This window comes from Megascapheus bottae, chromosome 6 (assembly GCF_031878675.1).
Source record: "Megascapheus bottae isolate mThoBot1 chromosome 6, mThoBot2.hap1, whole genome shotgun sequence".
In the NCBI taxonomy this organism is placed as follows: domain Eukaryota; kingdom Metazoa; phylum Chordata; class Mammalia; order Rodentia; family Geomyidae; genus Megascapheus; species Megascapheus bottae.
In genome coordinates, this window is record NC_143514.1 from 59503720 (window position 1) to 59528654 (window position 24935).

The following is a 24935-nucleotide window of genomic DNA, read 5'->3' on the forward strand; positions in this document are numbered from 1 at the left end:
TAGTCCTGAGGAATCAAACCTAGGGCTTCATGTATGCTAGGCAAGCACTATACCACTAAGCCACCTTCCTAGCCCCCTGACCTTTTCTTTTTTTTGTGGGTCGTGGGCACTGCCCTGTGCTCTTCAGCTCAAGGCTACTGCTCTACCCCTGGGCCTGGGCATTGTCCCTGAGCTCTTCAGCTCAAGACTACCACCTTACTCCTTGAGCCTCAGTGCCACTTCTGGTTTTCTAGTGATTAATTGGAGATAAGAGTCTCATGGTCTTTAGTGCCAGCCCCCCTCTCCACAACCCCCGCCCCCACTGGCTTTTTGGCTTTGAGCCGAGATCCTCAGCCGAGATCCTCAGATCTCAGCCTCCCGAGTAGCTAGGATTACAGGCATGAGTCACAGGCTCTGACCTTTTCTTAAAATGAATTAAATGAAGGCTGACACTGGTGGCCCATGCCCATAATCTCAGCTACTCAAAAGGCTGAGATCTGAGTATTAGGGTTCAAAACAAGCCCTAGCAGAAAAGTCCTTGAGATTCCCATCTCCAATTAACCAGAGAAAAAGCTGGAAATACAGTTGTGGCTCAGGTAGTAGAGTGCTAGTCTTCAGGAGAAAAAACTAAGGAAGAACTCTAAGGCCTTGACATCAAACCTCAGTATCAGCACAAAACAATAGAAAAGACTACGCCTATCAGATAGGTAGGCATTTATAAAGATAATGAGGGCGGGGGGGGGGGGGGGGGTTAGCCTAGGGGTAGAGTGCTTGCCTGGCAAGCACAAAGACCCAGGTTTGATTCCTCAGTACCACATACATAGAAAAAGCCAGAAATGGTCCTGTGGCTTAAGTGGTAGAGTGCTAGCCTTGAGGAAGAAGCCCAAGGACAGTGCTCAGGCCCTGAGTTCAAACCCCAGGACTGGCAAAAAAAAAAAAAAAAAAAGAAAGAAAAGAAAAGATGATGAGTACTGTCCACTGTTCAACAGCCTCCCTTGTGTCTGGACCAAAGGCACTGAAGGATGAGAGAGAGAGAGAGAGAGAGAGAGAGAGAGAGAGAGAGAGAGAGAGAGAGAGAGAGAGGTGAGGTTTGAACTCAGGGCCTTGAGCAGTTACTAGGCAGGCGCTCTACCACTTGGAGCCATGACCCCCAATGGTATCTATCTTTTTTTTTTTTTGCCAGTCCTGGGCTTGAACTCAGGGCCTGAGCACTGTCCTTGGACTTTCTCAAGGCTAGAGCTCTACCACTTGAGCCTCAGCACCACTTCCAGCTTTTTTCTATATGTGGTACCGAGGAATCGAACCCGGGTCTTCATGCATGCTAGGCAAGCAGGCAAGCACTTTAACCACTAGGCCAAACTCCCGGCCCCTCTTTTTTTCTTTTTAGGTATAATTTGATCTAGCCTCTTACAATCCTGCAGCTTTGTCCTTTGACCTCAAGGTAAAGTCCAAAGCATTTCTAGTCATCTAAGAGCAAGCCATTTCTTCTGTCACCCATAGAATCAATCTGTCCTGTAGGTTTAGTAACAGCCTGCCTCGGGAGCTTTATATATACTGTATTTTTCCTTTGCTTCCAGAACCACCCCCCCTGTCCTTAGTGCAGATATAAATTTGATAGTAATAACTCTGTGTGTTCATATTTATTAGTTGATTTTCATAATCTCTTTGATAAGTATTAACAGGCTTTACTAAGGATACTGGCAGAAGTCTGAGGGCCTCAGTGAGCTCAGAGTACACTGTGTGCAGCTACAGAACTGACACAGTGAAACCACCTTGTACTCATTTTGGACGTGCTGGTCCTAGGGCCCGAATTCAGGGCCTGAGCAATTGTCCTTGAGCTTTTGAGTTCAAGGGTAGCATTCTACCACTGGAGACATAGCTCACTTCTGGCTTTTTGGGTGGTTAACTGGAGATAAGATTTCTCATGGATTTTCCCGGTTCGGCTGGCTTTAAACTGCAGTCTTCAGATCCTAACCTGTTGAGTGGGTAGGACTGCAGGTACGAGCCATCATTGTCCACATCTCTCCAGCTTTCTGCTAGGTCTAGCTCTTCTTTAGGGCTTCCCACATGACCATCAGAAAGAAATACATAACACTACACCCACTTTATTTGTTGAGATGGGATTTGGATAAAGTTTTGGCTGGGCTGACCTTTGTGAGATTTTCTCAGGCTTCTTCAGCAGATGGGATTACAGGGAGAAGATACTATTCCTAGCTGGGTGCCGGTGGCTTACGCCTGTAATTCTAGCTACTCAGAAGGCTGAGATCTGAGGGCTGAGGTTCAAAGCCAGCTCCAGAGGTAGGGTGGTTGCCTTGAGCTGAAGAGCTCAGGGACAGCGCCCAGGCCCAAAATTCAAGTTTCATAACTGACCAAAAAAAAAAAAGACACTATATGTAAGTAATAAACCTTTCTTGATTTAATACCCTCACTAGATTTTAAACTCCAGAAAGGAAGAGGAACTCTGTCTGATCCAGCAGGGTACCCTAAACCGCCATAGAGGCGCTTTGGGGAAACACTTATTAGAGTGAGCAAATATATAAATACACATATTGGTTCGTTTATTTAAATTGGTGGTTTTCAAAGGGTGTGCCCAAGTGCTTTTTGGTAGTTTGTTTTTGGTTTGTCTCAAGAACAAGGTTGGCTCCTGGTATTTATGGAGTAAGGGCCCCTGGAACAGTTCCACATATCACATTATCCCATGAGACATCGTGACTTTCAAATGACCAAGCCGACCTTCATGTAGATTAATTAAAAAACTTATTTTAATAGTTTTTTTTGTGTGTGTTTTTGGTTGTGGGGCTTGAACTCTGGGCCTCGGTGCTGTCCATGAACTCTTTAGCTCAAGGCTACTGCCCTACCCACTGAGCCACAGCCCAACTTCCCGTTTTCTAGTGGTTAATTGGAGATAAGAGTCAGTCTTCAGTGTCCCCTGGGCAGGCTTTGAGCCCCCATCCTCAGATCTCAGCCTCCTGAGTAGCTCCCTGCTTGACACTCTTTTTTAAGTGGAAATCAAAAACTTTCTTTACACCTTGAAGTGTACACTAAATTTCCAGCAATTAGACTAACAGAACGACCATGTCTTGTTTCAGGGAAGCTTTGCCAAAATGTTCCCCTTTTCCCAGAAAAAAAAAACCCCATCACCCTTTATAAGCAAGGAAAAAAAAAATCCCATCACCCAGGAATATTACTAGTCTTTCTAGGGCTCTCCAGGATTCTACGTCAAGGTCATAAATGGCCCCCAAACGTCAATCTGTCTTTTTGTACTGGGGCCCAACTATTTCCAAGTCGAACTGCCTATTCTTTCATGGTAGTTTAATTCACAGTTAGGCGTCCCATGGATGTTTTAGGCCTCAGGCAGGTGGGTGAAGTCGCCTCGAGGTTCCATTCCCGGGAGACCCTGAGGGGGGTGGGGGCGGGAGCGGGGAGCAGCGCTGGGACTACCTTGTAGGCAGAGGCCCTGGGGGTCTCGGCCGGCTCGGGCGGACGGTCCTCCGGGCGCCAGGGGGCGCTGTGGCGCTGCACGGCCGCGCCAGGTCGCTCTCGCGTGGCCGCCCCGCCCCGGGCCCCAGGGCCGAGTGGGCGGGCACGACTGCGCCCAGGTCGCGAGGCGCCCTTCGACCAGCAGCGCCTGGGGCGGGCGAGTATAAATGGAGCCGTGGTTGCTCCAGCCGTCTCTCTCCGTCCCGGGTGGCCGCAGCTTGCTCCGTGTCCAGGCTCCGCCGCCTAAAGCCAGAACAAGAGAAAAAGATTAAGAGGGGGGAAGAAAAAGAATCTGCAAACGCGAGGAGAAAAAGCCACCCACAAAACGTCGAGGAGGAAAGCCACGGAGCACCGACCACGCCACCGGGAGAAGAAGAAAGGGGGGGAGAGACCGGCGAGCCCTCCGCGGGGAAGTCACTTTCGCACGCTTCCGGCCTTGCCCCGCGCCCCCGCGCCGCTCCTTCCCGCGTCCGCCGCTGTCTGGGGGTGAGCCGCCCCCGGCCCGCGCGTCCCGCCTCTTCCCGCGCCCGCCCGCCCGCCGCCCGCAGCCCGCAGCGCGCCGCGTGGCACCCGCGCCCCCCGCGCCGCCGGCCGGCGCACCACGTGTCCGCGCTGCCCTTCGCCGCCGCCGCCGCCGCCCCGGGCCGGCCGGATCCGCACCCGCGAAGGCTCCGAGTCCCCCTGCCCGGGCCGCTGTAATCCTAAACCGCCCGCAGCCCGGGGCCTATATTTATCGGGAGACGCGTGGCCCCCGGGCCGCCGCGCACGCAGCCGCCGCGGGAGCTGCGCCTGGTCTTTCTCCTTCCACAGGGGACTCCCCGGTCCTGTTGTATTTTTCTTTCTTTCTTGTGCATTTTTTTTTTTAAAAAATTGGACTTTGGGCGGCAGGACAGCTGCGGATTGCGAACTCCCGAGAAGGGCCATCTTGGGCTTGTCTGGTTGCTTCGTGAATTTTTCCTGGAACGCCTTTGTCTTGAGGGTTTATTCTTTTCTCTAGTACCATTATTGTCTTTTTCCGCTCGCGGTCCCCGGGTGGGCCGACCTGCCTCTGCCGGCGTCGCTCCGCGCCTGCCACCTGTGAGCCGCGGCGCGGGCCACGGCCCCAAGAGGAGCCCCCTTTTGTCCTGCGGCGGGTCCCCTGTAAGAAGTCCTCCTGGCGGGGCTCGGGGTGGTGGGGGGCGGGGAGATGAACGCTGCAGCCAGCAGCTACCCCATGGCCTCCCTGTACGTGGGCGACCTGCACTCGGACGTCACCGAGGCCATGCTGTATGAAAAGTTCAGTCCTGCGGGGCCTGTGCTGTCCATCCGGGTCTGCCGCGATATGATCACCCGCCGCTCCCTGGGCTATGCCTACGTCAACTTCCAGCAGCCGGCTGACGGTGAGTACGCGCGGTGCCCGCACATCCCGTGGGATCCCGGGGCCCCTGGGAGTCGTCTTCTCGGCTGGGCCCGATGGCTCGGTGGGGGTGGGGGGGGAGGGGAGCGCGGAGGAAGCCACCGTGGAGAGCAGGATGCAGGTGTGGACGAAACCCGGTGTGGTGTCGTGGTGTCGTGAGGCCACTCCCCCCCTCCCGGTCCCCCTTCAGCCCTGCGTCTTCCACCACTTGCTAACAGGATGACCTTGGGCTACTGAATGGGAGAGCGGGGGTGGGGATTGGATCTCCCGGAGGCTGTAGATCTGCACATTGTGAGTGGAGTGACTTGGTTATCCACACCGGGGTCGTGCTCAGGTGAGGTGTGGGGCCTATGGCAGAGACCATTACCCTGGTTAATGGGCTTGGGCTCCTCAAAGGACTGAGAAATCTCCTGTAAAAGTTTTTAAGACTACCAGACTACTGCCTGCATCATCTCCCCCTCCCCCCACACACCACCTTTAACCTGGACTGGAGAGTCTGATTTGAGGCTGATAAGAGGTGATTGTGTGCAGTGCACTCAGCAGACAGCTAATGCTGTCAGAACTTAAGGGCCAGGCCACAGCTGCTCGCTGTTTGCTCCTGGGTGAAGCTCTTAGGTGTGGAGAAAGTTACCCAGGTAGCCCAGGAATGTGTCACTTCGATCTACTGGGCTGGGTGGCAGCTATTTGCCTCACCTGTGAATGGTGCTTTTGTGCTTGTCAAAACGGTTTTACTTCATCCCATCTGAAGTGTCACTCCTACAAAGAAAGAGGAACTGTAAAAAGTTGGGACAGCAAGCTGGTGCTCAGTCACCTGATTGCATCCTTAACACAAGTGCCACAAGTGAGAGGCGTGAGCCCAGAGGAAACTGTATCCAGCAGCCTGAGCCCCCAAATTAAAAGGGAAATGTCAAGGGTGTCCGTTATTGGAAGACACAAGCCAACTTTTTTTTGTCGCAAAGACCTCCAGGTCCCTAGTTGTGTTTGTTTACTGCATGTAGCAGGGAATTTGGCCATTTGCAACTGACTAGTTGCAAGATTGGCTATACTTTGTCATTCCAGGGTGCTCTGAGCCGAGTTCTCTCCCTGGCCACAGGATCACGAGTAGCTTTTTTAGGGGACAGTGGGGTGCATTGGCTCTTGCCTGTGTCTTCACTCTGAACAAAAGTCACTTGTAGATAGCAGCAGTCATTGGTCAGTGTGTTTGCCAACACATACCTCTGCAGGACTTCTCCCTGCTATAAATAAGTGCCTAGATTTGTCAGACTAAGCCGACTGGGCAGTGCTGTCTGGAAATAAACCAGGAGCAGCGATGGAATGGGCTTCTTTACTGCTAATTAGTGAAGTAGTTTGAAGGCCCACTGCTCCCATGGGTGAGCTCCTCTGTACTTGGATTTTTTTCCTGCCTTGGAGGATATGTGGTGACAGGGGACAAGACAATAACAGACAACCACACTGTGGAATTTAGGTTTAGGGGACCAGGGGCCTAAAGTCAGTCCTTCAACGGCTTCCCATTTTGAAGATATTTATTGAGCACAGTATAGGGACTTACATGCAGCGTATAAGGTCATAATTTATAGTCACAACCACCAGTGTGGTATGATCTTACACAAGTGATAATTTCTTTATCTTAAGAAGCAGTATAAGCAGTAAATGGCTTATATTAACAGACTTTTTTGGTCGACCCCCAAGTTCCCAGAAAGTTTGTTGTGGAATTAGCCTACAGCCAGGATAGAAATCTGAATTCCTATCAAGCCAGGACTGATTGGCCTTTTTGAGAAACTGTTCTGAGAGTTCTGGGAAGGAGGCATTCTATCCTCCCAATCCTTTCAGGCCTCACAACTCTGTATCTGGGGGCTCACACACCATCCTTTCCATACACCTTACTTAGGAGAAGTTCGTGGAGATGAAGTAAACATAAATTCTTGGGCTGGTTAGTCAGTTGGACCTGCGCATAGTTTTAGGAAATGTTTCCTCCCTTCCTGTTTGTGGAACTGAGAGGAAGGGGGTATGAGGCCCAGGGTCTCAAGCATGTAAGGCACATGATCCACCCTTGCCCCCTCAGCCCTTGTCCCTGCTTTTAGAAGCATACATAGGCTTTCCTGTAGGGGAGGTTCTGGGTGATGTCACTGCAGCAATGAGGTCATTGTGATGAGATAATGTAAGGAGAAGTAGCCACCAGATTGGGGTGCCTTGTTGCTATTAGTGAGTGAAGTGTAGTGTTCCTGATCCTTACCGGGGCTCTGCAGTGGCCTCTGGACCAGGTGGAGAGCAGGGTCATAGGGGTCTAGGATAGTCAAATTCCTAGAATTCACTGAACTCACATGCAAACTTTGGAGCCTGAATACTCCCAGTTGCAGGCAGGCCTGGCTACTCTCCTCTGGAGCAAAGATGAGGTAGGTTTGTCCTTCTTTGCCTGGTGATGGTAAAAACAATTTCTATATATCTGGCAATTGGAAATATAAGAAATTGGGCCATGAGTTTGGGCATGCTCGCCTAGCATGCACGAAGACCCAGGTTCGATTCCTTGGTACCACCACATCCACCAGAAAGACTGGAAATGGTACTGTGGCTCAAGTGGTAGAGTGCCAGCCTTGAAAGCCCAAGGGCAGTGCTCAAGCCCCAGGACTGGCAAAAAAGAAAAGCAATTGGGCTGAAGTTTCTCTTTTTAGCTGGTCCTAGGGCTTAAACTCAAGGCTTGGGTGCTCTCTGAGCCTCTTTTCAAGGTTAATGTTCTATCATTTGATCCACTATTCCATTTCTGGTTTCTTCTGAGAAGATTATTAGAGATGGACTTACTCTTCCTCCTCCCTCCCCCCCCAGGCTAGCTTTGAACTGTGATCCTCAGATCCCAGCCTCCTGAGTAGGATTACAGGCTTAGGCCTAAGCCACTAGTGCTATTTCAGTTGTCCCATGTGGGTTGATGGTAGACTGCAAAGTGTCTTATAAATGGTAAAACTTGGGATCATGGTGCCAAAAGGCCATTATCTTGAAAGGTGGAGTGAGTGAAGGGTGGCAGTTACCTACCTTTGTTATTTTGAATCCTCAAGTTGTTTCTCTTTTACAGCTGAGCGGGCCTTGGACACCATGAACTTTGATGTGATTAAGGGGAAGCCAATCCGAATCATGTGGTCTCAGAGGGATCCCTCTTTGAGGAAATCTGGTGTGGGGAATGTCTTCATCAAGAACCTGGACAAATCTATAGATAACAAGGCACTTTATGATACTTTTTCTGCTTTTGGAAACATTCTGTCCTGCAAGGTAAATATTAACTAAATTATTTCAACAGAAAAATTTAACTGAATCTTGAACTATTTTATAAATGAAGACCATAGCTTATGACAGTTCTTTAAATGTAAGAAAATGGAATCTCAGCAAAAGATTTCTGTAGGTGCTGGGCACTAGAATCCTAGTTACTGAGGAGACAGATCTGAGGATCCAGCAAAAAAAAGTCAGAAGTGGAGCTGTGGCTCAAGTGGTATAAAGCACTAAACTTGGGCAAAAAAACAACAAACCTAAGGGATAGCTCCAGACCCTAGGACTGGAAAGTAGTGTCTTCAGTACTTTCTCTTTTCTGCTGGTCTAGCTTCATGCTACTCGGCCTATTAAGTAGCTAGGATTACAGGTGTAAGCCAGAGGTCTGTGTGTTGAGGCCTTAGTGCATAGCTGCCATGTACGTTTTACAGAGTGTTCCATAGAGCTGCCATGTCTGACACCAACTAGATTCAAATCCCCGCGTGACTTGGAAAATGGCTTGTCTTGCTCAAATCTCTTACATGTCTTCAGTAAGAAAACATTAAGAGAAGAATCCTGGTGGCAACCACAATTGGTCAGGAAGTATACTTGCTAGTGGTAGGTGTCGCAGTAGGTAACAGCTGGGGCAGCTGGGCTGCCTTGGCCCACCTGTGTGCGTCTGGAGCTGGCCAGTGATGTGGAAGCGTTCTGTCCTTTGGCAGGTGGTGTGTGATGAGAACGGCTCTAAGGGTTATGCCTTCGTCCACTTCGAGACCCAGGAGGCTGCTGACAAGGCCATCGAGAAGATGAATGGCATGCTCCTCAACGACCGCAAAGTGTGAGTGTCCCCGTCTGGAGCAGCAGCCATCGCATGAGCCAGCACTGGTCCCACCTCCGTAGTAACTGGCACACACAAGGCGGCTACTGGTTCTCTCGGCCCAAGTGTGGCCTGCTCCTACCTCTCCACTCCAGGGCTGGTGAGTCTCCCTGCCCGAGCCATGGCCTGCCTGCTGCCTCTCCCTTTTAAAGGCATTTTTCTGTGGGTTTTGTGAGCACCAGCAACTAGGGCTGGCTGGAAGACAGCTCTAAGCCTACTCTGAGCAGGGGTCTTGGCCAGTGGCTGAGTGGAGAGGGCCCTGTGCCGACCAGGAGCTGTGGTATTAGCTAAGTGACCTTGGCTTTCACTGGACTCTGGTCTGTCCATGAGTCTCTTGCTAATTGTTGATGCCAAATTGTCCCTGTAGTTCTCCATTCTCTAACCAAGGACTCTGACCAACACAATGCTGGCTCCCCGATAATTTATTTGGTTAGGATAAAAAACCCATTCTTTCCAGAGATACTTAACATCCTATTGCTTTCGTATGGTTGCTCCTGAGAAATGGAGAGGGACTGAGCAGAGCCATGTGGGGAGGAGGGACCACATGCCTTGGCTGTCATAATCAAATTAATCCTGCGCTTTGTGGTATTGAATAAACCAGAGGATGGATTGGTGTGTGTGATGTCTGTCCAGCAGTGAGTTGTACAGGTATCACCAGAAAGACAGACAATTGACAGTGCGTATTTTCATACGGAGATACTTTTGTCTTTTTTTTTTTTTTTGCTTTTTTTTTTTTTTTTTTTTAAAGAAAAAGCACAGTAATTGCAACAATCTCCAGTAATCTCCCTTCCAGGACTAAGCGCTGTTAAGTTTGGTTTATATCCTTCCAGACCTTTTTCTTTGCATTTACATAGATACACAGAAATGAACATTAAAAAATGTGTGGTCATCAGGTTTCTTCCACGAAGGCAGTATGATATGGTAGGCGCAGCCCTGGTCTGAGCCAGGAGCCCTGGGGCTGGTCCTTACTTGCAGGGCATTCCTGATTCTTTTCTTGTTCTGCTGGGATCGAGCCGGGCCTCTCTTACTCTTGCTGGTAGATGGGGGCCTCATGGTTTAACCTCTTCTGTGAGCCTTTAACCACATTGCTTTGGGCTCCTGGAAGTCTTTTTATTCCTTGAAAGTGATCACTGTTTGATGTTTCTTTGTAGGTTTGTAGGCAGATTCAAGTCTCGCAAAGAGCGGGAAGCTGAGCTTGGAGCCAAAGCCAAGGAATTCACTAATGTTTATATCAAAAACTTTGGGGAAGAGGTGGATGATGAGAATCTGAAAGAGCTATTTAGCCAGTTTGGTAAGTTGGGGTCCATACCCAACCCACATCGTTCTCAGAAGACAGTGCTTCTTTTTCTGTCTTGGATTCCATCAGGTTCAGCTAGAGATTTGCCTCAGCAAGGTTCCTAGAGAGGCCTTTTCCTTGCTGACAGTGGTGTGACAAGTGTGTCCTTTGTTAATAGGTAAGACTCTCAGTGTCAAGGTGATGAGAGATCCCAGCGGGAAGTCCAAAGGCTTTGGCTTTGTGAGTTATGAAAAACATGAGGATGCCAATAAGGTGAGTATAACAGTGTTGGAACATGCGTGAGGTGGCTACAGAATGGGTAGGGCAGCCCTGGCTTAGTGGGCAAAGTTGGATTGGTTTATACACTTGGTGTAATGTCTGCAGTTACCTTCCTCAGGAGTTTCCACAGCTAGTATATCATTTAACTGTTGACAAGCATTTGTACAAGTCACCTCAGCTGTTGAAACGTGGAGCTCCTTCTCATGAACAGGGGAGGGTGCTTAAGCCCAGAGAGCAGTGACAGTTGTAACTTAAATAGCCACCAAAATCTGGATTTGTTTAGCAGAGTGGCATGAAATTAATCTTTTGTCCTTCAGTAAATATTTTTCTCTGTGGCTGGGTATAGTGGTTCACGCTTGTAACTCTAGTGACTCAGGAGGCTGAGATCAGAGGGTCATGGTTCAAAGGCAGCCCAGGCACTAAAAAAAAGAAGTTCAGTGAGACTCTTATCTCCAATTAACCACCAGAAAACAGGAAGTGGCCCTGTGGTTCAAGGGGTAGGGTGTGGGCGATGTCCCTGAGCTCTTCAGCTCAAGGCTACCACCCTACCCCTTGAACCACAGGGCCACTTCTGGTTGTCTAGTGGTTGTAAGATAAGTGCCTCATGCACTTTAGTGCCTGGGTTGGCTTTGAACTGCCATCCTCAGATCTATCTCCTGAGTAATGTGAGCCACCCAGCAGGGCCAATTTTTTTTTTCTCAGAAGAAATAGTTAGATTTGACAAGGTCCATCTTTGCAACGTGGCTTAAAGACATGGATTTCCTCTCTAGGCTGTGGAAGAAATGAATGGAAAAGAAATCAGCGGGAAAGCTATATTTGTAGGCCGTGCACAGAAGAAAGTAGAACGGCAAGCTGAATTAAAACGGAAATTTGAACAGCTGAAACAGGAGAGAATTAGCCGGTACCAGGTGACGTGGGCTATGGATTGAAGGGAATTTACTACAGAGCACATTTATGTGTAGCAGATTTGTCTTTGGGGACTTGCCATATACTTATTTTTCTCCTTGGAGATCACATTTAAAAGGCTGTACACCATTTATCCAGATACGTTGCAAAATTACTGAACCAGGGACAAAAGATTTGTGGCTCTTCCCTTATTGCTTTTTTTGTGGTTTCTTTTTCCCCCTAGATGATACTTGTTGCAGTGATATTCTGTAATTTTAGAACATTCATTTCTAAATACACTCAGAATCCTCTGGGAATGTAGCATACAGATTGCAGGGTCCCAGTCTGAGAGGTTTCCCACAGTCCTGGGGCTTGAACTCAGGGCTTGGGCACTGTCCTTAATCTTTCCTCAAGGCTAGCACTCTGACTTGAGCCACAACACCATTTCTGATTTTTCTATGTATGTGGTACCAAGAAATTGAGCCCAGGGCTTTCTGCCGTGCATGAGCACTCTACCACTAGGCTGCACTCCAGGTCCTCTACAGGTTCTCGCCTGACTGAGGAACCTGCCCATGAATTTTCTTATGTGCTGTAGAGGTGTGTTATTAACAGTGTATTTCCTTTCAGGGTGTGAATCTCTACATTAAAAACTTGGATGATACCATTGATGATGAGAAATTAAGGAAAGAATTTTCTCCTTTTGGTTCAATCACCAGTGCTAAGGTATTTTACTATGTGATTTTGGCATGAAAAACAGAATATTCTATTGCAGAAAGCTTATTGGCATTTATTTGTTCTATCTAGATTAGATTGATAGCTCTGAAAGAATGGCTGCAGTATTCCAACAGGTTTTCTTGTGCTGTCCCCCAGCACTGGAGACATCTCAGTGGCTCCTTGCAGCTCCTGTGCACCCACATCTTTCTCATGCCTGCTGTTTGGTGCTGGTATGGGGACAGAGGGTGCCACACTATATGCAGAGGATATCCAGACAGGTTGTTTTCCATTTGTCTTGGGGCCTGTCTCTACAACTCTGCCACACTTCTCCGAGTACGAATGAAGGTGTTTAGGAGATTTGGAGCTAGAATTCTGACCTTCTATGGAAAGAAAAAAAATGAAAAGTTTATTTTTCCATAGCTTGCAGTATGTGTGTGTGTGTGTTATTCGCGCAAGTCTTTTAGGTGATAGAAATATTTGATGGGTGGGGGCTGGGAATTGGCCTAGTGGTAGAGCTTGCCTAGCATGCACGAAGACCTGGGTTCAATTCCTTGGTACCACATACATAGAAAAGGCCGGAAGTGGTGCTGAGGCTCAAGTGGTAGAGATCTAGCCTTGAGAAAGCCCTAGGCCAGCACTCAGGCCTTGAGTTCAGGCCCCAGGACTGGAAAAAAATAAAAATAAAGATGGTATCACCTCTAACTTGCCCCCTATTAAGTAGAGGATGCTACCCTCCTTTTACTTGGCATAGTAGGAAATTGGTTCCCTTTTAAATTTTTTTTGTCTGAGACTGGAACTTGCTGTCTGACTTAGTTTGCTCATTATCACCTGAGCCAGGCTTAAACACAGCCTGCCTCACAGCTGCAGCACTGTTGGTACACAGAATGCCTTGTCTCTGTGAACTACTAAAAACAAAATGGTGCCAAGCACTCTCACACAGCAAGAAAAGTGACTTTTTCAAATAACTGCTCTAGTAAATGATTTACTTAAAGATGCAGTCTGACCAGTAAGTAGCTCTTGTGGCTGATGCATAGTTTGTCTTGGAGTATGTCACAGAACTGAGGTTCAGAGAGAGAGCAGGAAAGACTAGAAACTGGGTCCTCTGTCTCCGTGAATTGTAAGTGCTCGCATTTGATATTTCAAAAGCATTATTCGGGCCGGGAGTTTGGCCTAGTGGTTAAAGTGCTTGCCTCGCATGCATGAAGACCTGGGTTCGATTCCTCGGTACCACATACATAGAAAAAAGCCAGAAGTGGTGCTGAGGCTCAAGAGCTAGAGCTCTAGCCTTGAGAAAGTCCAAGGACAGTGCTCAGGCCCTGAGCTCAAGCCCGGACTGGCAAAAAAAAAAAAAAGCATTATTCTAACCTTGCTGAGAGCTTGTTCAAACTTTGGACCAGGTGAGTTGAATAAATAAACTCTTCAACAAATACAGTTTCCAACACTCCTGTCAAGATGTCTTGTGGAAGGCTGGGGTCATGACTCAAGGGCTGGAGTGTATTTACCAAGCCAAAGGCCCCAAATTCAAACTCCAATATTTTTTTCTGTGGGTCATGGGGCTTGAACTCTGGGCCTGGGCCATGTCCCCGAGCTCTTCAGCTCAAGGCTGCACCATACTTCTGGGCCTGGGTGTTGTCCCTGGGCTCTAGGCTGAGGGTTTGTATGTCATAGATACATATTTAATCTATGTAATAAAACATTATGCCTATAGAGTTACAAATTTTTATGTCTACCTAGTTGTGTTTATATTTCCAATGCCATGTCCATAGCATTGGGTACACAAATACTGAGTCATCGCTCTTGAACTGTTTGGATCTAATAGCCACATATTAAGGATACCATGTACCTTTTGTTCCTTTGGTCTTGACTTGTCTCACTCAACATGATTCGCTCTAGATTCATCCACTTCCTTGTGAATGCCATTATTTTATCTTGTCTGTTGGCTATGTAGAATTCCATTGTATATGCACCACATTTTTTGTATCCATTCATCTGCAATAGGGCATCTGGATTGTTTTCCATCACCTGGCTATTTTGAATAGTGCAGAGATGAACATAGCTGAGCAGGTGTCCTTATCATATCCTGGGTTATGATATGCAGGATAGATGCCCAGGAGTGGTATAGCAGGGTTGTAGGGAAGGTCTATGTTTTAATAGCTATGCTTTTAGTTATCAAGAAGTATCTTTGGCTTTCTGGTCTGAGCACTATCCTTGAGCTTTCTAAAGGCTGGCACTCTTTAACACTTGAGACATAGCACCACTTCTTTTTCTGTGTATTTGGTACTGAGGAATCCAGGGCTTCATGTATGTGAGGTATGCACTCTGCCACTAGGCTACACTCCCAGCCCACATATTTTTGAAGAATTTTAGCATCTCCTAAAGACAATATAGAAAATGTTCAAGTAGTTGGGCACGGTGGCTAACACCTGTAATTCTAGCTACTCAGGAGGCTGTGATTTGAGGATCAAGGTTCAAAGCCAGCCAGGCACAAAAGGACCTAAGACTCATCTCCAGTTAACCTCTAGAAAAACCAAGAAATGGGGGTTTGGCTCTTGAGCTGGAGAGCTCAGGGACAGCACATGTTAAAAGTTGTGACATAGGGGCCGGGAATTTGGCCTAGTGGTTAAAGTGCTTGCCTAGCATGCATGAAGACCCGGGTTTGATTCCTTGGTACCATGTACATAGAAAAAAGCCGAAGTGGTGCTGAGGCTCAAGTGGTAGAGCTCTAGCCTTGAGAAAGTCCAAGGACATTGCTTAGGCCCTGAGCTCAAGCCCAGGACTGGCAAAAAAAAAAAAAAAAAAAAAAAATTGTGACATAGTAGTTAAGTGTTGAGCCCCTGACCAAGGCTCGGTAACTTGTGCCCACAAATCCAGGTTTCTTGATATGTCTAGGCAGCTCCTCCTTCCCTGCTACACTTTATCCTGAGGTAGTTGGTTTCATGTTGTAGGTAATGCTAGAGGACGGAAGAAGCAAAGGGTTTGGCTTCGTCTGTTTCTCATCTCCTGAAGAAGCAACCAAAGCAGTCACTGAGATGAATGGACGAATTGTCGGCTCCAAGCCTCTGTATGTTGCCCTGGCCCAGAGGAAGGAAGAAAGAAAAGCTCACCTGACAAACCAGTATATGCAGCGGGTGGCTGGGATGAGAGCACTCCCTGCCAATGCCATCTTGAATCAGTTCCAGCCTGCAGCTGGTGGCTACTTTGTGCCAGCAGTTCCACAGGTGGGTCTGCCACATGATGAGGACATGCCATGACAGCTGCTCCTGTTCTCAATGGTAGTTGGGGAAAGGGAATTTCAGATACTGACACAAAAAAATACCAACGATGAAGCCAGGCACCTGTAATCCTAGCTACTTGGGTTGCTGAGATCTGAGGATCAAGGTTCAGAGCCAGGCACTGGGCAGGAAAGTCTCAGTTTATTCACCAGTTACACACCAAAGGGCTAGGCTTGGAGCTGTTTACTCAAGTGGTCGAGCAAAAAAGCTCAGGGGCAGTGCCCAGGCCCTGAACAAAACAAAAAATTTCACCCATGGTCCTTCAACTGACCAGCTTTCAAATACTTACCCTGGGGTAGAAAATGAGGTTAGATTTGCCGGCATGGGTTTCAGTCCTAGTAATAGAGGCTTGGGTTCTCTTTCAGGCGCAGGGGAGACCTCCATATTACACCCCTAACCAATTAGCACAGATGAGGCCTAACCCACGCTGGCAGCAAGGCGGGAGACCTCAAGGTAGGTGGTCAAGAGCCGTTTACCTGCTTTGCTTGCATCTCCCCCTCCCCAAAAGACGGCCTAGGTTCTTTCTCTGCTTATCATTGTGGAACAATTTTTGTCTTTACCAGGCTTCCAAGGAATGCCAAGTGCCATTCGCCAGTCTGGGCCTCGTCCAACTCTTCGCCATCTGGCTCCAACTGGTAATGCTCCGGCCTCTCGTGGCCTCCCTACTACCGCTCAGAGAGTCGGTGAGCAAACTGGCCTGTAGGAGTAGTGGGAAGGAGGGAGTCAGGATGACTAGCTCTGCCCTCTGGTCAGTTTTGGGGGCTCATTGGAGCCCTCATTGTGTCATCTTAGCTAGGCATTTAGGTAGGTATGGTGCTTAGGAGCAGAGAGCCTGTGAGTCTAGATGTGTGGATTGATCTATGTTCTTTGCTCTTTGGTGACGTTAAGGTTTGCTTACTGGATGACTGCGGAGATAGCTTATTCTCTTGGGTGGGGCAGAGTACAAGAAAACTGTCTTCCAAAATGTGGAGAGTTGTGTGTTGTCCTTTGGCTCATCCTTGAAAGTAGCAGTAGGGGCCTGTGTGTGACATGACTGCGAACATGCATTGGAATTTCTCCTTCCGTGGGACGTGGCCAGTTGGACATCTGCTGCCAACACTGATGTGCATTTGCTGGTCTGTTGTAGGGTCTGAGTGCCCGGACCGCTTGGCTATGGACTTTGGTGGGGCTGGTGCCGCCCAGCAAGGGCTGACTGACAGCTGCCAGTCTGGAGGTGGTATTGGGTACACACAGAAGGGGGAAAGATGGGATTTGACGGGTCTGTGCTCAGGCTGATGGGCTTTAATTGTATTTGTTCCTTCTGTAAGGTGTTCCCACAGCTGTGCCGAACCTAGCACCTCGTGCTGCAGTTGCTGCTGCTGCTCCTCGGGCTGTGACACCCTACAAGTATGCCTCCAGTGTCCGCAGCCCCCACCCTGCCATACAGCCTCTGCAGGTAAGGCCTGCTAACAGTGCCTGCATATCCATATTCCTACTTGGTATAAGGGGGTTTCTGGTGCACCCAACTGGTACTACACTACATGCCTACTGCTGGTACTCCTGTGTGTTGTGTGGGTTGTCTGGTCACACACAGTTCGCTCAGGTGCCCTCCCCAAGAGGAAGTAGGCGTTTCCTGTTCTCCTGTGACATGTCCAGCTCACTTTTACTTCCAGTGGCCTACTTGATCTTTGCTGGAACCAAGGCTGATGATAAGAGACGAGTGTAAGCCAGGATAGATTCAGAGCTCTTCAGGCCCCCTGAGCCTCTTGGTGTAGATGGCTTTAGTTCTTTCTCTTGAGTTGAACTTCAAGAATCTCGCAGACACTGAGCATGGTGGCTCACGCCTGTAATCCTAGCTAATCAAGAGACTGAGATCTGAGGATCAAGGTTCAAAGCTAGCCCAGGTACAAAAATGACCTAAGACTATCTCCAATTAACCTCTAGAAAACTGGGAAGTGGGACTTGGTTCAAGGGTAGTAGCCTTCAGCTGAAGAGCTCAGGGCCGAGTTCAAGCCCTGTGACCCAGAAGAAAAAAAAAAACAAACATCTCACAAACTTCTGCCTGGGCTGTTTTTTATATGGTAATCTTCAGGTCTCAGCCTCCCAACTGAGGTGTGGCTTGAGCCACCAACACCTGGTCTATATTTTTTGTTTTAGGTCTGTGACATTAACAGCATCAATCCATTGATTGGTATTATAGAAACATCTACATCTGTCTGGTAAAATGAAGCTGATAAAGGAGTCAATTATGTTTAAGTATACAAGAATTGACCCAAATGGAAATTCTTTTAGGAAAAGGCTGTGGCCCAGTACAAGGCAAGGCATTAAGCCCTTGTTAATTTAAATGAAATATCAGCATGTGATTCCTTACTTAGCATTGTAGGGCTGCTTTTAAAAATGTCTTTCACTTCCCTTCTGATAAACATGCCATTTGTTTGTTCATTTATTACTACCTTTTTTTTTTTCTTTGCTAGCCCTAGGGCTATAACTGTGGTCCATGCACTGTCCTTGCGTTTCTCAAGGCTAGTATTCTACTATTGAGCCACAGTACCACTTCTGGCTTTTTTTTTTCTGTGTATGTGGTACCAGAGAATCAGCCTAGGGCTAGGCAAGCTCTCTACTACTAAGCCACATTCCCATCCCTCATTTTGCCAATGCTGGGGCTTGAACTCAGCCAATAGGTGTGGTACAGGTATAGTCAAGCATCACACTAGCAAAACGATGCTGATTGGCTTGCTTTTCTGTTTTCAGGCACCCCAGCCTGCAGTCCATGTACAGGGGCAAGAGCCCCTAACAGCCTCCATGCTGGCTGCAGCACCCCCCCAGGAACAGAAACAGATGCTGGGTAAGTGTCCCACGGGCTTTCAGGAGAGGACCAACCTGTACCCATCTATTCAGTGGAATTTGGTGTTTGAGTGTATAATATGGCTTGAACTCAGGGCCTGGGCACTGTCCCTGAGCTTTTCTGCTCTGCCACTTTGAGCCACAGATCCCAGATTCCTGAGTATGTAGGATTACAGGCATGAGCTGCCAGCATTGAGCTTTGAGCTTCAAGGGTTTTTTTGCTCTGCCCAACAGGAGAACGTTTGTTTCCCCTTATCCAAACGATGCATTCAAATCTGGCTGGAAAGATCACAGGGATGCTGCTGGAAATCGATAACTCTGAGCTGCTGCATATGCTGGAGTCCCCGGAGTCCCTCCGCTCCAAGGTGACCTGCTGTTACAACTGTGGCTTCTTTTCTCAGGGACGACAGGGATGTTGTTGGATATAGGTGGGGCAGAAGGCCTCTCCCCTAGTCATTGACTACCTGGGCATTTCTCACAGGTGGATGAAGCTGTAGCTGTTCTGCAGGCTCATCATGCCAAGAAAGAAGCTGCCCAGAAGGTGGGCGCTGTTGCTGCTGCTACCTCCTAGACAAGGAAAAACCGTATGTTTTAGCTCTTGTTTTCTATGCTTTTTGAGATAAGGTCTCACTGCAGCCTGGGCTAACTCAAAGAAATCTCTGGGGGACTGGGAGTTTGGCCTAGTGGTTGAGTGCTTGCCTAGCATGCATGAAGCCCTGGGTTTGATTCCTCGGCACCACATACATAGAAAAAAAGCTGGAGGTGGTGCTGTGGTTCAAGTGGTAGAACTCTAGCCTTGAGAAAAGTGCAAGGACAATGCTCAGGCTGAGTTTTAGCCCCAGGATTGGCAAAAACAGAAACCTGGGTTAAAATGTTACTAGGTGTGCCCTCACAAGCAATCACTGTTTTGCCTCTTCCCCCTCAAATCCCCCCTCTCTCTCCCAGGTCTTGAACTCTTTGTAGGGCTTGAACTCTGGTCAGGTCTAGTTCAAGGCTATTGTCCTACCCCTTGAGACACAGCACTACTTCTGGTTTTCTGGTGGTTGAAACAGTGGAGATAAGAGTCTCATGGACTTTAATGCCCAGGCTGGCTTTGAACTGCGATCGTCAGCTCTCAGCCTCCTCAGTAGCTAGGATTACTGGTGTGAGCCACCACACCTGGCCTGCGGCCTGGTCTCGGTGTTGTCCCTGAGCTTGTTTTGTTCAAGACAAGAGCTCTAGCACTTTGAGCCACAGCACTAAGATCACATTGCTGGTGGTACACACTAGTGATCCTAGGTAGCCCAGGCAGGACCAGTGTTAGTGCCAAAAAACGACTTCCTGAGGAAGAGCGTCTGGGGCCTTATGTTCAAGCCCCGGTACTAGCAGGCACACCAGCATATTCTTTTTTTGTTTTTGTTTTTTTGCCAGTCCTGGGCTTGAGCTCAGGGCCTGAGCACTGTCCTTGGGCTTTCCTCAAGGCTAGTGTTCTACCCTGAGCCACTGCACCATTTCTGGCTTTTTCTATGTATGTGGTACTGAGGAATCGAACCCGGGTCTTTGTGCATGCTAGGCAGGCACTCTACCACTAGGCCAAACTCCAGCCCCCACACCAGCATATTCTTAAGCTTGGTGGGGTGTGTGTGTGAGTAGTAAGGCTGTCATGATCTATTAAAAGAAAGAAACACCTGAATTACAGGTAGAGAGTGTTCTAGGTGACTTATAACTGTCTACAGGGGCTTAGGTGAATGAAATTTCAATGGGACTAGGTGGTAGGTGCTTTCAGGTGGGGAAATCTTATAGGGACAATGAGAAAGAAGATGTAAGGGCCAATGCTAGAGTATTAAAGGCCAACTTTATAATAAAGCCCAGGTTATCAGTATTCAAGGAGTCTTAGGCCAGAGATGGTATGTACACAAGACAGTGTTGAATTATACAAGATGTTGGTGCTTGCTTGTTTTTTTTTTTAAATTAGGATAATGTATAGAGGGGTTACAGTTAACACTGGTCAGGTAGGTAGTAGGCGCATTACTTCTCGCACATTGGTACCCTTTCTCATGGTTTTGGTTGCTTATCTTTTTCAGGAGTCAAAAGCCAAATAACCCCTCATGGAATTCAGCTTGAGGTTTGAAGATTCCTAGCTTGTCTTATGGACCTCAACACCAAGAACCACAGTTGCAAATGTCATAGGTCATTTTGTATCAAAAGGTCAATTATGATGCACCTAGAATTTTTCAATTATAAGAATATATTCTCTGGGTTCTGTGGCCCAGACAGTGTTAACTTTTTTTTTTCTATTGTGGGTTTTGGTTTTTTTTTCCCCTCCAGAAATTGGTTTTATTTGACGTAACCAAGTCTTAAGTTTCTCAATAAAGGAAAAAAAAAACCATGAATTTGCCTGTGTCTTATCCATATAGCCAACCACAGTTTTAATCTACTTTAACTGTAGTTTTCTTTGGAGTTAATTTTGGGATTTCCAGTGGTACAGATAAACTTTACCTGTTTGTAAAAAGGTATGCATAGCAGTTATATATGATCAGGCAAGATCTTTATATTTAGCTTAAAGTATTCAAATCTGGTATTCTTGAGTTTGGCTTACAAAAATCTGAACTTCAGAGTTAACACAGACCAGGAATGTGGCCTAGTGGTAGTGCTTCCCTGGCATGCATGAATCCCTGGGTTCAATTCTTTGGTACCACATACACAGAAAGAGCCAGAAGTGGTACTGTGGCTCAACTTGTAGAGTGCTAGCGTAGAGAAAGCCCAAGGAGAGTGCCAGTCCCTGTGTTCAAGCTCCAGGACTGGGGGGAAAAAAAGTAAAGGATCAACACCTCAAGGACATCGAGGTAAGGACTGCTGTCCCATTGGCTCTGCTTCCACCCCACCTCCTCATACACCCTCTTAGGCCTTGTTGGGGTTTGTCTTGTCCCTTCCTATCAGTTGAAGTCCATTTTGCAACCAAGGTTTCCCCCAGGCATGGGAAAATGCTCAGGAGGTAGGTCTGTTTCAACATCAAACAAGCTTTGGCCAAGGTCTGTCAGCCTTGGCAGACTTGGCCTCCCTGTCCTCTGGCCAGGCTCCTCTTAAGGCCCTACTCAATTTTTTTTTTTTTCCCCCCATCTTGGCAGGTTCCTTTTCAGCTAAAGGCTAGATTCTTAACTGCTCCATAATTCCCCAAAAGTTGATAGTCTCTTTCCTGGCAGGCATATCTTCTGCATGGTTTCAAGTATGATTGACATCTATCCTTCAAAAGTAAGTTCTGGGGGATGATGGTGCTTGTGGACATACCTGAGCCTCCAGGGGTCTCAGGGTTAGGCCTGAGGCTGCTCAAAATGTGGGGAACAGGATGGTTACCTCTCAGGAAACCTGAGTGAGCTTATGTTGAAGTGTGTAGGATCTTAATGGACACTGCGGTGTCCATGAGACAGCATGACCACACATAGGGTCTTACCCTTAGTCTGGGAGTGCTCCTGCCAGCGGTAGGCCTGGGCCAAGACCCAGCAAGTTGCCTACTAAATCCCAGACCTCATTCCATATGACATCCATTTGTTCTATAAACTCCATAGCCTTATCCCCTTAGAAGAAAGAGCTCATACAATAAGGTGTATGGAAATAGCCTTACTGTAGATTGAGAACCACTGAAATGGCAGCTGTATGCTTGACCCATCAATGACAAAGACTGGTCTACAGGTTTCAAAAAAAGATCACAGATCAAGATTTAGCCAGGCAGCGCCAGGTCTGACCTGGGAACTAAAGGTTGCCAGCATGGAGAGCAACAAGCAAAAAGCTTAGAGTGAAGGAACCTGGCACATGGAGGCAAAGGAGTTCTAGGGAAAGTAAGGACTTGAGCCCTGTGCTCACAGCTAACTAGGTATTGGACCATATGTACCATGCTTAGAATGCATGGTGTTTTTGCAGGTAAACAGGAGTGAAAGAAACTTTTAATCATTTTTCTTGAAGTCATTGTTCTGATTCCATTAAATTGTGAAACAGGTAATGTTGAAAAATGTTCACATTCCTGATGACATAATTGGGAAAACTTTTGGGAGGGGCTGCCAGTCCTAGGGCTTGAACTCAGCTTGGACACTGTCCCTGAGCTGCTTTTGCTTAAGGCTAGCGCCTCTATTACTTGAGCCACAGTGCTACATCTGTTTTTTTCTGTTTTACGTGGTACTGGGGAATCAAACACCGAGCTGTGCAAGCAAACTAGGCAAGTTCTCTAATGCTAAGCCACATTCCCAGCCCAAGGAAAACTTTTAAGTCATAGGTATTCTCTTGAGTCTTGACGTGACTGATCTTAATGATTTTGAGCGTAGCAGAGATAGGATAGTGGAGACTATTCTTCACATTGTAACTACTTGAGAACTTTGCCTTTTATGTCATTTAATATCAAAATTATACATGCCACCAGATGCCCCTGCTTCACATCTGTAATCTAGCTAATCAGGCTGTGGATCAGGCTGAGATCAGGATTATGATTTCAAGCCAGCTTGGCAAAGAAGTCTAGACTCCAGCTCCTGTAAACTAACCATCCAAATGCTGTGTGTCCAAGTGGTAGAACACCAGTGGAAAAAGCAAGTAAACTATGTCCTAGTTTTAAAAAAATGTACACATACACACTGAGCATCTCTAGATTTAAGACAAAACTCAAATTTCAGCTATTGAACTGGTAAAGTCTAGGCAGATGATCCAAAAGAAAGCAAGAAAATGTCTTGGTTCAAAGCATTTTGGCTATGAAAATACTCAGCTATAGTAACAATTTATAAGAATTCTTAGGAAAATAGATTCAATTAATACGTTGGTTCATATACATAAAAGTATTCTGAGCTAGTTGCAAGGCAGAGAGATGGAAATGGTTGTATCTGGGGTAAGTGTGGGGAGACATGCTAGGTGGAACCCCTGGTACCTGGTTGGTATACAGCTGGGACATCAGAGCCTACAGCCTTCCCTGTCAGCACCTTCATCCTGTTCAATAGTGTTCTGAGCGTGTACAGAACTCACATCATAATTGAGGAGTTCCCTCTAACTAACTAGCAGCTTCTTCTGTACCTAGGGAGACCCTACTGCAAAAAAGGCCCAGACAAATCCTCAAGTGTACATGGACATCGAGATTGGGAACAAGCTAGCTGGCCGGATCCAGATGCTCCTGCATCCCTACTTTGTCTCATGACAGCAGTAAAGAGGGAATGCACTTTGGTTGGGTCTGTAGCAAGCAGGTGGCTCCGCAGGCTGAGGAGAAAGTTGCCAGGAACCCTGTGTTTAATCTACCAAGGCTTAGAATCATTTGAAAGAGTAAACAGTAGATAGTTAGAAACTTCTTTTCCTGGAGTCTTACTGTGGACTCCTGCTTGGCCTTAAACTCATCCTGCCTCAGCCTCCTGATTGAATTACAGGTGTATACCATGTTTGGCTTTGTAGTCCCCCCCCCTTAGTAATTTTATTTTGCTATGTTTTCAAGCTTAAAGTTAGAATAAGAATTCTAAAAGAATTAAGAGCTGGGTACTGATAGTGTGCCTATAATCCAGCTACTCAGGTTGAGAAGGTTCAAAAACAGCTCAGGCAGGCCGGGAGTTTGGCCTAGTGGTTAAAGTGTTTGCCTAGCATGCATGAAGAGCCGGGTTCGATTCCTTGGTACCACATATATAGAAAAAGCCTGAAGTGGTGCTGAGGCTCAAGTGGTAGAGCTCTAGCCTTGAGAAAATCCAAGGACAGTGCTCAGGCCCTAAGCTCAAGCCCAGGACTGGCAAAAAAAAAAACAGCTCAGGCAAACAAATCCATTCCAGTTAATGAGCTTTTGGGCACGCTGTATGGCTCAAGAGCCCAAGGCCCCCAAGTTCAAGCCATGGTATTGAAAAAGAAAAAAGGAAAGAAGGGGAAAAAAGCTAAAGAAGGATTCAAGAAATTGTGTCCACCCATTTATTTATTTTGCCCATGCTTTAACTATGTACATATGGTACAGTCATGTGTATGTCCAAAATACATACATGCACACACATTTTCTCACCATGTACCAACTGAATAAACAAGATACCATGCCCCCCTTATTCCTAAATACTTTAGTATATTTCCTAATATTCCTTCAAGCTAGGCACCGATAGCTCACACTTTTCTAATCCTAGCTACCCAAGAGGCTGAGATCTGAGGATTTCAGTCTGCCAGTCTGGGCAGCAAAGTCCACCGGTCTCTTCAATCAGCAAAAAGCCAGAATTGGAGCTCTGGCTCAAGTGGTAGAGCACTTGTCTTGAACAAAATAGCTCAGGAATAACACGGAGGCCTTTGTTCAAGCCCCAGGACTAACACAAAATTATATTCCCTCACATCATCAAAGAACCACAGTAACAATCATGGAATTTAACATAGACACAAAAACTAATCTGGCCACAGATTCTCTCCCTTTATGTTAATTTCACCCATTGTGCTTCCTTGATGAGGAAGGTCTGTATTTGGTCTAATTTCTTTTTCTCTGAAATATCTTCTAGAATTTTCATTGTCTTTGTTTACTGGTACCAGGGTTTGAATTAATGGCCTTCCATTTGTTCAGTTTGTTTGCTCTATCTGACCCATGCTTTCCAGCCTAGTTTATGTGGTTATTTTAGAGAGTCTCCTTCCTGGGTTGGTTTGAACTACAATGCTAGGATTATAGGTGTGAGCTACCAGTGCCTTGATTGCTCTTGATCTTGACATCTTTGCAAGGAACAGGACAGTTGTGTTTAGGGTTGTTTTTCAGTTTGTACTTGCAGATAC

At 47.2% G+C, this 24935-nt stretch overlaps 1 protein-coding gene, 1 long non-coding RNA gene and 1 other non-coding gene across 7 annotated transcripts; 2 read left to right on the forward strand and 1 right to left on the reverse strand.

Annotated features, from left to right (window-relative positions):
* Positions 1 to 3617: 3617 nt before the first annotated feature.
* Positions 3618 to 6919, reverse strand: LOC150062046 (uncharacterized). The gene is made up of 3 exons (XR_016535988.1): positions 6740 to 6919; positions 5549 to 5611; positions 3618 to 3702 (listed from the first exon to the last, which is right to left on the reverse strand). It is a non-coding gene; the product is annotated as an uncharacterized LOC150062046 (long non-coding RNA).
* On the forward strand, positions 3657 to 20584 carry Pabpc4 (poly(A) binding protein cytoplasmic 4). 5 transcript variants are annotated; one of them, XM_090335135.1, is made up of 16 exons: positions 3657 to 4838; positions 7920 to 8113; positions 8809 to 8924; positions 10115 to 10254; positions 10418 to 10512; positions 11289 to 11426; positions 12031 to 12126; positions 15063 to 15335; positions 15755 to 15842; positions 15953 to 16072; positions 16516 to 16602; positions 16697 to 16824; positions 18120 to 18213; positions 18447 to 18577; positions 18694 to 18796; positions 20276 to 20584. In XM_090335135.1, the coding sequence occupies exons 1-15, from the start codon at positions 4646 to 4648 to the stop codon at positions 18781 to 18783; spliced, it is 1983 nt and encodes a 660-aa protein (XP_090191261.1). In that variant the 5' UTR covers positions 3657 to 4645; the 3' UTR covers positions 18784 to 18796; positions 20276 to 20584. The 5 variants fall into 5 exon arrangements, with proteins under 5 accessions (XP_090191261.1, XP_090191262.1, XP_090191263.1 ...); XM_090335136.1 differs by having other exon boundaries at positions 15953 to 16024; XM_090335140.1 differs by lacking the exon at positions 3657 to 4838 and adding an exon at positions 7068 to 7248.
* LOC150062048 (small nucleolar RNA SNORA55) lies at positions 12311 to 12444 on the forward strand. Its single transcript, XR_016536067.1, has one exon. It is a non-coding gene; the product is annotated as a small nucleolar RNA SNORA55 (small nucleolar RNA).
* Positions 20585 to 24935: the final 4351 nt, after the last annotated feature.

Coding starts and splice junctions, on each gene's coding strand:
- Pabpc4 (XM_090335135.1), top strand. CDS start 4,646: ATGAACGCTGCAGCCAGCAGCTACCCCATGGCCTCCCTGTACGTGGGC. Junction 4,839..7,919: donor CTTCCAGCAGCCGGCTGACG/GTGAGTACGCGC, acceptor TCTCTTTTACAG/CTGAGCGGGCCTTGGACACC. Junction 10,513..11,288: donor AACATGAGGATGCCAATAAG/GTGAGTATAACA, acceptor TTTCCTCTCTAG/GCTGTGGAAGAAATGAATGG.